Source organism: Pygocentrus nattereri, chromosome 25 (assembly GCF_015220715.1).
Source record: "Pygocentrus nattereri isolate fPygNat1 chromosome 25, fPygNat1.pri, whole genome shotgun sequence".
In the NCBI taxonomy this organism is placed as follows: domain Eukaryota; kingdom Metazoa; phylum Chordata; class Actinopteri; order Characiformes; family Serrasalmidae; genus Pygocentrus; species Pygocentrus nattereri.
Genome location: NC_051235.1, coordinates 8224844 through 8239301, shown reverse-complemented (window position 1 = coordinate 8239301; position 14458 = coordinate 8224844). Strand labels below are relative to the sequence as shown.

General features: G+C 40.6%; 1 protein-coding gene across 1 annotated transcript in view; it reads left to right on the top strand.

Annotated features, from left to right (window-relative positions):
- The window catches only part of enpp1 (ectonucleotide pyrophosphatase/phosphodiesterase 1), an 86693-nt gene that overhangs the window by 22033 nt on the left and 50202 nt on the right, over positions 1-14458 (top strand). Inside the window, exons 3-6 of the mRNA XM_017694607.2 lie at positions 2949-3074; positions 7357-7482; positions 9481-9541; positions 13138-13235. Coding sequence (XP_017550096.2) covers positions 2949-3074; positions 7357-7482; positions 9481-9541; positions 13138-13235 — 411 coding nt within the window. The remainder of the gene's footprint in view (positions 1-2948; positions 3075-7356; positions 7483-9480; positions 9542-13137; positions 13236-14458) is intronic.

The following is a 14458-nucleotide window of genomic DNA, read 5'->3' as shown; positions in this document are numbered from 1 at the left end:
GCCGAGGGTTCTTTGAGTGTTTATGGTTCTAGAAAGAGCTATTTTCTTTCTTTAGAAAAGTGCAAAGAGTAAAGTAGAGGAGGCAGTGGATAGGGCAAGATGGAGGCAGATGGTCCGCTGTGGCGACCCCTAAAGGGAGCAGCTGAAAGAAGAAGAAGAAGAAGAAAAGTGCAAAGAACTCTTGAAGAACCATCAGTGTGTAGGGCACTGGGTGGTTAAGGACCACCATGTTTCCTACTTTATTATTGGGCAGCTGATGCCAGGGCTTTGGTCTAATGGTAGTACAGTCACAGAGAAGAGATTTCCTAGAGATTTTCTATTAAAAGAGATTGGATTGAAGATCCATCCCTCCCAGCTCTTTTCTCTTTGACTATACTTTTTAAAATGATGGCTCTTCAAGGGTTTTTAATGTGGCTCAGAGCAGTTGCAAACATGCTGCATACGGAGAAGCTCAGATATGAGCTATTTGGCTAATCCTAGAAAGTGTTTCGAAAAATGGAACCTTTTTTTTTAAGAGTACCTCGCCAACACACAGGCCTGTCAGGCTTGAGCCTGTAGTCTTTTTTGTTTTCTTCTTTTTTTTTCTTGCACTTTTACTCTGTATTCTATGGAGCCCCACTGGTGACATCCCTTATAAATGAAAATAATGCATGGCCACGACTTGGTAAGGTGTGGAAATGAGATGATTAAGTCATGGCCACGATTTAGTAAAGCGAGGGAACGGGATCCTAATGCGTGACCATGACTCAGTAAGCCGTGATCTCGTTCCCACACCTTGCTATGTCATGGCCACGACTTAATCATCTCGGACCCATGCTTTACTAAGTCGTGGCCACATGTTATTTTTATTTATACAGGATGTCACCAGTAGGGCTCCGTAGAATTCAAACATCTAACAGAATTGTTAGATGTGTATGAACCTGTTGTGGTGTGTGTGTAGTGTGGCTTTTAATGATATCATGTACAATGATTATACGGATATAGATATGGATATTTATTTATTTATTTATTTATTTGTCTTCCATGTCTGTCACCATCCTTCTTATTTTCTATTTCTATCTTTTTCTTTTCTTTCCTTGTTTGCTCCATTACATTACATGTATTAAGGCTACCATATCACTGTTGACATGTGGATGCATGTCATATCTAAAATTCCCATAAATAAATTTATGAAAAAAGAGCCATCCATTGACCGGTTCTTAGGGAAACTTTGTGGAATTTCGCAAAGAACTATTTCTGGCACCTTTTAAGAGTGTGTTTTGGAGCCCTGTTGCTAATTCCTCTACGCTCCACATTAGGTGTGATGTTCCACCAATGGCCAGCTGAGTTCTTGAAATAGATTTTGAAAGCTTGCAGGTTTAAATCAGGGGTTGTGACCCTCAGTCGCAGAGGGCTGGAGTCCAGAACTGCTTGGAGATGTTCCTGCTCAAACATACTCGATTCATCTTAGCACCTAATTGTCAGGTTTGGTGTTTAGGGCAGGAGAATCACCAACCTGTGCTGGACACCGGGCCCTCCAGGCACCACAGTCGGCCACTTCTCATTTTAATACTGGTCTCAGTGTGATCATTTCTTAACACCACCCTTTTTTTTTAAACGACGATAAGGTATTTTCCTGGAGCCCAGTCAGAGAGGATTCAGAACGTGAGAGCTGCCATATAAACATATTTCTGTGAATGTCATCATGTGGTTTTGGCCAGATATGAGGGGGAGGTCTCATTCCACCTTTATGCAGAAAACAGACAATCGAATCCTGCGTGCAAAGGCAGAAATTGTGGGCCATTTTACTAAACGTTAACGATTATTCACCCTTCATAATTACTTGTGGATATTTGTTCAGTCATCTGTCAGGGGTTTCTGCACAGTCTAGTAGACACAGGAGGGGTGAAGTGGATGACCCAAGACTTCAGCAGGCAGGAACTGTATCTCTTTTTGCCCCTTTGACTTAAATAGCATGCGCTATCTTGGTTTATCATATGATCTTTTGCCCAGATTCTAGTGTGCTCCACACCATCATACATGCTTTTAGATGGCCTGACTAGAGCAAGTTGTTTGTTTCAGCTCTTCATAAGCGACAGAACTGGAGTGCTGTGTGGGGAAGCAGCTGCTGAAACTGCTGTTTTCTCTATGAGGCATCAATTACATGTTACTGCTGCTCCATTTAAGGTGGAATGGAAATTCAGACAAGAAGCTGGCGTTTTCTCACATTTGGTGATGTCTTAAAAGATGATTAGCATATTTAAAGTATAAGCACGAGTATTTGATCGTGTTAAGCAACATCTGCACTCTGTCACCATTCGATCGACCATTCTTTGCCCCTCATCACTGCGCTTAACTGAGATTCATCACCATTTCAAACAGCTAATCAACCATCCAAGACAGCATAACTAAATCAGGTTTTTCCAGTTCCAAAAGGAGTGTATGGTTGTCTGTTTAGGTGTATACTGAACTGTGTTAAGTAGAATTATATAAGCCATTCCTGTTATCACATGCATATCGTCCCATATTGACAAACACAAATATAACGTGAACATTTTGACAAGATGAAGTAAATTGAGGCCGAAGTATCATTTACAGGCAAAAGATCACATCAGTGATATCGGTAGCATTAGCACCAGACAAAGCCCTCAGCAAACTACACTGGGCTGTTCTTTTTGGATTAATAAACGAAAGTGGCAATTACAGTTACATGCAATATGCAAGCAGTGTAGCATGTGTCACTGTAGACGCCAGTTATGAAAATTAATAAGTACGTCCTTTACGTGAACCGCATGTTCAGTTTCATGTTTAATGCATTGCTTTTCAAACGAATCTCTCTTTAGGGTTAAATAAGCAAATGTGATTAATCAGAATGAACTACACTATGACGATTAATCACGATTGATTGTTTAAATCATTCGGCAGCCCTAATTCTGAACCATGCCGATCTTTGCTTTTCCCTCTGGCAGTGAACAGCTGTAAGGGTCGATGTCTGTCAGAGAAGAGAAGCATCGGTGCCACATGCCACTGTGATCCAGCATGTGTGAATGAAGGAAGCTGCTGTCTGGACTATAAAGAAGTGTGTGTGGAGCCAAGTAAGTCTCACAGCTCATCTCCATAAATCAGAACTCCCTCTAAAATGGGTTGCAAATTGCATGTTTGGTTTCAGTGGTATAGGTCATTCTCTCAAAACCGCCTCAAAACATGTCCATAAATATTTGAGTGTGACAGGCATCACCTACATAAACAATGTTCTTAGAATTTAGTAGATCAGTTGGAGCACTATATGGTACAGAAGGTTTGGGGAATTTGGGGAAGTCTTTTTTAACAGTAATTATCATTACTGCAGTGTATACACACACACACACACACACACACACACTCACATATATATATATATATATAAATAATGGTCACTCTTATCTTAAATTGTAAAATGTTGCTGAAAGTCCATTTAAAACCAATGAAATTACTTTTATTCTTAATTATACAACCAGGCATCACTGAATGAAGATTGACAAATATCCTTTGGACAAAAAAAAAGTGAGATTTTTTTGGACTAAGACCAATAAAATATACAATAAAAGAAAACTCAGTTAGCTTTTTTTCAGGTTGGGCCCCAGTATTTGTCATGTTTGTGAAAATATATCCCACATGAAACTTGCACATTTTTGTTCAGTGCTTTTATAAAAGGCTCAATATACAGGCAGTGCACATAATTTAACAGCATGCAGGAGAAGGAGGGACTCATTTTACCCAGAGAAATTACAACATCTTGTGATTAGAGAACAATAAACCAACAAAACTGCATCTAGAATTTTCTTATACGCTGGAAGGGCTGACCCGTCTGTTATAATGCAGGTGAGATTTTTCTCATCCAGTTTCCACTCCTTCAGGGCAGAAAAGAATGTTTCAGGCAGATCTGCTGTGGGACCCTCCAGTATGAAGCTTGTCTGAAGATATTTTGATTCCAGCCTGGGGTGATAATTTATACACTCACTGACATGCACGGGCCATGTTGACATTTGAGTATTTCACCGGTATGAGAAAAGTGTGAGGCGTCCTGAGGAAGCCATTCACTGTTTTTGTGGGTTTTTGAATTGAATTGAATTGAATTGAATTGAATTTACAACCATTTGCACACTGTGAAATTTTGAGGTACAGTTCTGGCGTGTCAATCTTTGTAAAGTATTTAGAGTAGGGCTGGGTTGGTAGCTTAGTGGTCGGCAAGGTCAACCAGCATCCAGAAGGTCACTGGTTCAAATCACTACTGAATATACCTTTTTGGGAGTCCGTGCCCTCCCACCGCTCCATGCAGTGCTGTGCTAGCCTGGGCTTCCATAGCTGTGTACAACCCCATTTCCAAAAAAGTTGGGATGCTGTGAAAATAAATTCAAAATAAATTGATAAATAAATCACTTTATTTTGAATTTGATGCCAACAGCACAAAAAGTGTGGATGGGAGCATGTTTACCACTGTGTTTCATCACCTCTTCTTTTAACAACACTCTGTAAGCATTTGGGAACTGAGGACACCGATTGATGTAATTTTGAAAGTAATATGTTTTCTCATTCCTGTTTGATATAGGATTTCAGCTACTTAATAGGCAGGCCAGTTTAGCCCCCAGACTCTTTAGCTATGGACCAATGCTGTTGTAATACATGAAGAATGAGGTTAGATAGATAGACAGACAGACAGACAGATACTTTATTGATCCCGAAGGAAAGTTAGGAAATTTGATATTATCTTGCTGAAATAAGCAAGGCATTCCCTGAAAAAGACGTCATCTGAATGGCTGCACATGTTGCCATAACAGGTATAGATCGTTCAGCATTAATAGTGGCTTCACAGATGTGCACGTCACCCATGCCATGTGCACTAATGCCCCCCTAGCTGTGCACGGATAGCAAGCTGAGTGGTCTTTAGCCCGGAAACAGCAACCATGATTTCCAAAAAGAATTTTAAATGTTGATTCATCAGACCACAGGACACATCTTCACTTCACCTCAGTCCATTTTAAATGAGCTCAGGCCCAGAGATTTCTTCAGGATTTCTTTTTTAAAAGTTAACTTGCATTTGTGGATGAAACAATTAACTGTTTTCAGATACAGTGGTTTTCAGAAGTTTTCCTGACCCCATACAGTGATTTCCACTATAGAATCATGTCTGTTTTTGATGCAGTGCACCTGAGGGCCCAAAGATCACAGCCGTATATGCTGGTTTTACCTTATGAGAGTTAGAGGGTTAGAGCGAACAGTAAAAAGGGTAAATCGACTCCAAAAAATAGAGGAGATGGTTGATGTGGGGAGAGAGAAAATGAAATTAAATTTGCACCCTAAACATGTCTTGGCTGACTGTATTTCGTCAAAAATCATGCAAAGTAATTTTGCCAAAGAATTCCCTTAAACTGTCAATGTTTTTCTTCACCTTGGCTAGTCAGGCAACTTGAAATACAGTAAAAATAAGTGGGTATACACATAAACCTATGGTTAGGAGTGAGTATGTGCCAACAGCTTGCTGAAAAAAAAATTAGATAGATAGATAGATAGATAGATAGATAGATAGATAGATAGATAGATAGATAGATAGATAGATAGGAAGAATAAATATAAGAAGATAAAAGATCCTCTTTAGGTCCTCATCTCTCTTCTTCCCTCTTCTCTCTTCTCTTCTGGCCCCCCTGGGAAGAGTTGAAGAGCCTGATGGCTCTGTGGACAAAGGATCTCCTGAATCTGTCGGTTGAGCAGCTCTGTCATAGCAACCTGCCATTAAACATGCTCCTCCTGTCCATTATGATGGTGTGCAGTGGGTGGCCATCGTCCTCCATGATGGAGAGCAGTTTGTGCAGTGTCCTTGTGTCAGCTACCTTGACCACAGAGTCCAGTTCCACAACGACCACTGGAGCTTCCTACAGATGTTAAAGGACCTCAGCCTCCTCAGGAAGTACTTCCTGAACAGGATGTCTGTGTTGGCTGACCAGTCCAGCCTGTCATCCAGTTGCAGACCGAGATACCTGTAGGTCATTACCCTCTCCACTTCAACCCCCTCAATAGAGATTGGCTGTGTGCGTGGCCTATCCTTGTGAAAGTCCACTACCATCTCTTTGGTCTTGGCAGTGTTCAGAAGCAGATTTTTTCCCACAGCACCACTACTTAAAGTCCTTCACCAGGGTCTTGTACTCCTCCTCCTACCCTCCCCTTACACAAGCCACAATGGCATTGTCATCCGAAAACCTCTGCATGTGGCACGTCTCAGAGTTGTACTGAAAGTCTGAGGTGTACAACGTTCAGAATGGGTGAACGTACAGTCCCTTGTGGTGCTCCTTTGCTGATGACTACAGTCTCTGATATACAGTCCTTCAGCCTGACATACTGGGGTCTGCCAGTGAGGTAGTCAGTAATCCAGGAGACCAGGTGTGGATCCACTTGCATCCTTACCAGTTTAACCAGTTTAATGGTATTAAAGGCACTGTACAAATCAAAGAACATGACTCTTACAGCGCAACCACCCTTGTCCAGATAAGAGTGGGCTCGATGGAGGAGGTATAGCATGGCATCCTCCACTCCCACTTTCTCCTTGTAGGCGAACTACAGGGGGTCTGTTGTTTGTCGAACCTGGGGTCTGAGAAGGTGTAGAAGAAGGTGCTCCAGCTTTTTCATGACATGTGATGTAAGAGCCATAGGCCTGAAGTCATTGAGTTCACTGGGTCACCCCCTCTTGGGTACTGGAATGAGGCATGATGTCTTCCACAGTGTGGGAACCTTCCCCAAGCGCAGACTCAGGTTGAAGATGTGCTTTAGGGGTGCCCCCAACTCAGCAGCACAGGACTTAAGTAGAATAGGACATACTTTGTCCAGACCAGTTGCCTTCTTCATGTGGAATTTCCTCAGCTCATCTCTAACCTGATCTGCAGTGAAGATGTGCTGCAGGTCAGATCTGATGTGTTAATGTGTGTAGAGGGGTGAGAGGGGGCTGTGATGTCTGTGCTGTCAGCCTTTGGGAGGGTGGCATGAGTATCAATAGGAGAAGATAAGGTGTTGATGTCCAGGCAGACAGAGACTGAAGTGCCAGGAGCTGAGAAGAGGGAGGGTGTGGAGGTGACTGCTGGACATGCAGGTGCTGTAGAGATCTGAACAGGGCAGTCAAACCGGTTATAGAAGATGTTGAACTCATTGGTTCGCTCTGTGTCACCGTCCAACGCGCTGTCCATCCTCTGATTACAGTCTGTAACGGTCTTCATACCATTCCATACCTCCCGCATGTTATAAGTATCCAGCATGCATATGCCCTGAGATTTTGATTGATTTTACCTTGTACTGAGATGATTTCCCTTTCAGCCTTTACTCATGTTTACTCTGACATAATTTTTCCAACAGGTCAACTATGGACATGCTCCAAACTCCGCTGTGGGGAGGTTAGCTTGTCCCACAGCCTTTGCTCGTGTGCTGCAGACTGCACTGAAAAAGGCAATTGCTGTGCAAACTACAAGAGCGTATGTGAAGGTGAGGATGTTATTCAGATACTTATTCAGGCTGAATCATAGTTCAAGTGACGTGCATGTGAATACTTTCACTTGAGAACTTCTCATTGTCTTTGTCTCTTGACTGAATGCCAAAACTAGTGTATTGCTGAGACTGTTAATAAGAACAAAAATCAGGAAATTATCATCAATTGACCATTTAGGGGTGCCTTCTTCCTTTCGGAATATTATTTGTTTACTTGTTTGTGACTTATCAGCAAAAAAGGCACATGAAAGGTACATAGATGGAATGACCTTAAATTGACCTTAGTCTGATTAAGCCAGATCTGGGCTCTTAATGTTTTATTTGAACTATAGTTAGAGTCGGTTACTGTAAAAGTGATTCAGACTCACTACCATGGCTATCAAAGCTCTGCACCCCAAAAACAGAGTCATGCAATAAGTATTCTGGGAGAAAGACCACACCTAAAACTCGTCCCATCTCGCTGCTCTCCATCTAGCATTCTCATTTTTGTGGCATGGCACTGTATTATGCTGCCCCCTGATAAAGCACTTGAGGTCATTTAGAAGCATCCCTGCCACTCTAGACTTGTGGGCCTCTGAGGAATAACACAGACATACATCACTAACTTCTTTAACTCAAAACACAGTGTTTAAATGATCGTTTCATTTATTAAAGGAAAAACATTTTGCAACACCTTTGCTATCTGTGTGAAAAAGATTTTTTTCTTTCATTTTACTGCTTGTGCCACTTTTAACAACAGCAACTGCAACTGCAACCTAATATTTCCTATAGCTGGAGATCAATGTTTCACATTTGTGGCCCACTCTTCTTTGCAGAATTGCTTTAACTTAGCCACATTTGAATGGCTTTCAAGCATGAGGGGTCCTCCCACAGCATCTCAGGACCTCAGGTGAGGTCAGGACCTTGACTCGGCCACTCCAAACCCTTATTTTGGTTCTTTTGAGCCATTCAGAGGTGGACTTGCTCTTATGTTTCGTATTGTTGTCTTGCTGCATAACCCAGCTGCTCTGGAGCTTCGGATCATAAACAGATGGCTGGACATTCTCCTGCAGAACTTTCTGGTAAAGAGCAGAATTCATGGCTCTGTCTATTATGGCAATTCGCTCAAGCCCTGAAGCAGCAAAGCACCAACACTACCACCACCGTTTGGTATGATGTTCTTATTGTGAAAAGCTCTGTTAGCTTTACACTAATTGCCTTGCAGAAAGTTCCATCTTTGATTCATCAGTCCACAGAACATTATTCTATAAAGTCTTTAGAGTCATTAATGTGTTTTAGACAAATCGAGTCTTTATGTTATTCTTGGGTAGCAGTGATTTTTTTGCCTTGCAGGGCTTTCATGGATATTATTTTTGCCCTCTTTCTAATGGTGAAATCATTAGCGCTAACCTTATCTGAGCCAAGTGAGGGATTGTGGTACTTCTGTGCCAGGTTTTCTCCATTTGAAGATAATGACTGTGGTTTGCTGGAATTCCAGAGCCTTAGAAATGGCTTTGTAATCTTTCCCAGACGGATATAATTCCTTTCTTACCTTCCCAAGCACTAGGTGCTGCTTGTTCAGATCCTTTAGTCTACTTCATTGTTCTACTTAATAGAGGTTTAGATTTACCAGGGCTGGCAGTTATCCGTTCTGGGTATGTCTTGTTTAGTTGATCCCAGTTGTCAGATAAATGGTTGCTTGAGTAACTAAGAGGACAGTTACTTTTTCGCCCAAGGCCAAGTGGTGTTGAAGAACTTTTTTCCTTCAATGAAACGATTGTTAAAAAACTATATTTTGTGTTTACTCAGGTTGTCTTTTGTTTGAAGATCTGAATTAAGTGTGACAAATATGCAAAAACAGAAAAAATCTGAAGGAGGCAAAAACCTCATGATGCTGTACAGACAGACGCTTCATTATACATTGTCTTTATCAAGGGTGCTGACACTTCTAAGGCACTGAATTATTTTGGCTATTCTGCATGACTAATTCAGCAATGATCTTTTTTATTTTTATAGGAGAAAAGTCATGGCTTGAAGAGGAATGTGTGGATATCAAGACACCACAATGCCCTGCAGGGTAATATGATATAGTTGATCAAGTTTAGTATGCATGCAAATTGTATGTAAATACCTGTGCCCTGTTGCTTATATTTCATCTCCAAAATACTAACTTTATAGGAGAGGGCAAAAACACCCTTTACTTTCAATGTAAATGAAATTTTCACACATTGTAAAGGTCAGCTGCTGAGCTCAAATGATGCAGAAAAGTAAAAATCACAAAAATTGTAGATACATGTTTTTCATTGGACACTCTGCAGTAATTTCTCTAAGATCTTAGGGATTATAGACTGACCACACTGATTTCAGTGGTCTCCTAAATGGCTCTTGGTTTGGACACTTGGATGAATGTAATTTGTACTGCTGTGCAAAACGTCAAACCACCCTTTCATTTATTTAATTTCCAGTGAAAGCAGCAATTAAATACAAGTTATTCATTTTCAGCCACTTGAAAAAAAGCCGAAAACATATATTTGATAGAAATTTACAGAGAAGCACTACTATTTAAACATAACACCTTTCAGCGTGTCCACCCTGTGCCTTTACTACGGCCTTTTACTTTTTTGAAGAAAGTTCAGTCTTAGAAGTTGATTACATTTTTTATTTACTTGCTAACAATCCAAGAGTAAAATTCTAAATGAAGGGTGACTTTTACACATGAAAGATTTATTGCATATTCTTAAACTGTACATTTCGTTAGATTTACAGTTTAGAAACAATCATTAAACGTATTTGCTAATGAGTTGTGATGATTAATATAAACACCCAATAATGCTCACTATGTATTGTGTAATATTCTAGTATAATAACCACATGGTAGGACTACTCAAACAATATCCATATTACATGTTTATGTTCATAAATCACTCAGAATTGATGCAGAATGTTCAGAAAAAGCAATGTTGGTCAAATGAAAGAGATAATAGCTTGACATCGGTGTTGGAGGATAGAGGGGTGATGGGATCAGATACTGGGGACTGCTGGGGTGGGCACAGAAGTTCATTCCTATGCAGCTTTCTACTTAAAATGATGTTTTTCTTTGACAGTTTATATAGGAGCCTGCAGCTGGTGTTCATTTAATTTAACTCAGTTTATGCAGAATTCCATACGTTTTTCCAAACGTGTACATAAGTAAATTGTCAGAATCTAAACAAAGACATTCAGAGTGGTCTGATATGAAATGCTTTGTTCAAGAGAAACTTACAGACTCAGAATTGTTCACAGTGGTGTTGATAGGAACCAGATGTCTGAAGTATTTAATCAGACAAGCTATTACGTGAAGTGCTTATAAATTGCAGAATAACAGAGTTTGTTTACGATATTTTTAATATAGAAGATTGAAGATCTTGGCACATACATGTACCATGGCATATGCATGTACCCCTTTAAAAATCATGCAGGTTAGTATATGCAATGTAGTCGCAAAGAAATTGTGTATGTACTCGATTACCTTTATCAGCCTATCACATAAAAACTCAAAGGCACATGTAGGTTCACTGGTGGTTTTGGGTAGTAAATAAAATGGCTGTATTTGCAGTGTTGACCTTGCTCTTCTGGTTCTTATCAGCACCACTGTAAAGAAAACCGAGTCAATAAAGTTCTCACCCAGATTTCACATCAAACCACTCTGAATGACTCTGTTTACATCCCGATCACTAAATTATACACATTTAACCCCTTAGGATTGAGAGTTAACCCCTTAAGCCCTTAAGACGTTTTATTACACACTTTGTGTTGTTAGATTCTATAGTTTTGGGGTTATGCAGGCTTTTGTATATTTAATTTGGATATTTGAACTTGATATTTGAAATTCTGCTATATTATAATTCTAACAGCCCCATCAACCATTTGGAAATTTGCCATTTGTCCTCATATCAGAAGTTCTTAAGTCTACATCCTCTCCAGTGGCTATCCGTATCTACTGAGAAGTTCCTGAGAAACTGAAAACATGTAATAGGTCTGTCATTTGAAGAGGTTAGAGGCTTACTGGTGTTTTCATTATTCTTCTTCTAACGCTAAGGCGTGTGCAGTTAGTTCTCTGTGTGCCCTTTGTTTCATGCCAAGATAGTTACTGGATGTAAGCTGGGTATTTTTGTGCCTGTTGCCATATGTTGCTCCTTTCATGAAAATGGAAGATTGCGTGCTGCCTTTTTTGTGGATGGGTGTGTGCTTGTCTGTGTTTAAGGGAGTTTCCCTGTATGTATCATGTTTAGAATGATGGAAAATAGCATAACACCTCCTTTTTAAGTGATTGGTTTGCACATCCACAGACTCCGTTTTTCATGACAAAAAGAACGTTTATTTCTGTTTTATGGAAGGGAGTTTTGGCAGGGTGGCAATGTGAGCACGGTTGGGGAGGGGGCAGCTTGGTTGGATCGATTTCCATTAGCAAAACAACTCTCCACTTAAAGGTGCAAATACCCTCCCCACAGCAAGGTGAAAGACAAGGACATGGCAGAAATTTTGGTGTGGTGTCTGTGGTGGCCATGCCAAATGAATGAAACAGAAAACACGATCATACCAGACCAAACTGACCAAACCATACGAGACCAAAACTGAAAAAAAAACAGTGAACATTAATTCTAGAGTAATACAAGCAGTGAAAACCAACCAAGCACTATTAACACCAAATCAAACAGAAAAATGAGCACGAGTATAAAATGATATAGTATAAAAATTTACTTGAACATAAACTTGAAACGGAGAACTATAAGCATGGATCTGAAGACACTAACAAAGAGCAGGGGAGGACGAACTGGGCCCAAGAACAAAGAGCCCAAGTGTATAACAGTAATTCTGGCGGAGGAACAAGAGAAACAGTGGGTTAGATACACAAACACACAAGACAAAGGACAGCTCAGCACACTTTACATGGGTGGAGCCAGAAACAAGAAACAGGTGTGGGCTGAAGACCGAGCAGGACAGGGGAGGAGCTAATACAACAACACAAGCACGTGGGCTAGAAAACAAAGGCATACGGCAGACCTAAACAAAGACACATAGTACAGGAAAACAAAGAAACAAAGGCAGAAACAAAGAAAGACACGGACAAGGCTCGGCAAGACCTTACACAACGATTGCCAATCAGCCAGTCGGATTTTAGGATCAGAATTTTCAGTTTTATAAAGATCACAGATCAAGATAATAGTGACAAAGTAGTTTAACACTTTTGATCAGTAATTTTACATAGAAAATAAAACAGTATTACACTCTTTGAGAGTTGGATAATAAAAAGGGTATCATATAGGAGTGAGCAGTGTTTATTGTTATCATGATAAATGACATCACGTTACATTATTTTCTAGGCATACCATAAATATTCAGTAGAAATCAGCATCATCTCATCAGGAAAATCACTGCATTCATGGTGTTTGATAGGATTTTGAAATGTGGCAGTACTGGTCACATTGTCAAAGTCTTTGAAAAATATAATACTGCGATCCATATCACGTAACGAGAAAATATCTTGAAGTACTGTCATGTTATATTTCTGCCATATTGTCCACCTCTAGTATTATAGATTCAGTGCATTGGTACAATAAAAATGTTTAAAATCAAATTGAATGAGTGGAAGGTGAAGCAGTGATTCTTGAGTGCTTTTCTTTGTTTTGACAGCTTTTCCAAATCGCCACTAATCCTGGTATCTCTGGATGGCTTCAGAGCGGGATACTTGGAATCCTATATTGGCCTTCTTCCAACCATCAAAAAATTAAGTAAGTGTTATTGATTGATTGTGTCTCAGAGGTTTCGCTGAAATCATTTTACCTAGTTCTAGATTAGGCTGCCCTGTTAGTGGATGTTCTCCACTTGAAAGTTGTAGTCTAAGACTAAGCTTTATCTAAACACAGCTGGCTGGAACTGTTTAGTGCTCAGTATACATTGATGAGCCAAAACATTATGACCTCCTAGAGATGAAGCAAATAATGTTGCCTATCTCGTAATAACGGCGCATAAAAAGGTCTGGGATATAATAGATGGTAAACAATCAGGTTTCGTAATTGACATGTTGGCTCCAGGAGAAACTGGCAGGCTTGAAGAGTTGAGTGATTTTGACTATGGTGAAATCATGATGGATAGAAGACTATGAACATCTCCGAAACAGCAAAGCTTGCTACCAGTACCTACTGACCGTGGTCCGAGAAGGGACAAACCACAAACTGGCGACTAGGTATTGGGTGCCAAAGACTGATGCATGAAGTCAACAAAGTATTTCCTGACAAAAAGATTACTGTGTAACAAGTCACAGACATTTTTAATGATGATTAACGAAGGAATGTGTCACTACATTTGCACCCTGCCACATATGGAGCCAACTAGAAGTGTCCATGCTAACACCTGGGTGCCATCAAAAGCACCTAAAAGGGCATTCCTGCTTCAGAACTGGACCTTGGAGCAGCGGAAGAAGGTCTGACAAGTCCTGCTTTCTTTTACATCAGATGGACGGCTGGATACATGCGCACCACTTAACTGAGGAAGTGATGGCACCAGGATACACCAGGAGAGTGATGCTCTGTCAATGTTCTGTTGGGAAACTCCAAGTCTGGGCGTTCATGTGGATGTCAATTTCACACGTGCCACCTACCTAAACACCGTTGCGAACCAGTGGCGTTCCCCAGTTGCAGTGGCCTCTTTCAGCAGGATGCGAACTGCCACACTGCTAACATGGATGGATGGATGGATAGATAAATTGATTGATTGGTTGATTTACATAGCATTGTTCAGAAACAGTTCAAGGTGTTGCCCTGGCTTCCAAATTAGCCCGATCTCAATCTGATCGAGCATCCGTAGGATCCACTTTGCTTCTTACAGGACTTAAAGGATCTTGCTGCCAGATACCACAGGGCACCTTCAGAGATGTTGTAAAGAGCTCAGCAAGCTGGAGTTGTTTGACCAACAGCATGTTAGGCGTAATATTTTGTCTTATTGGTGCAAAGTA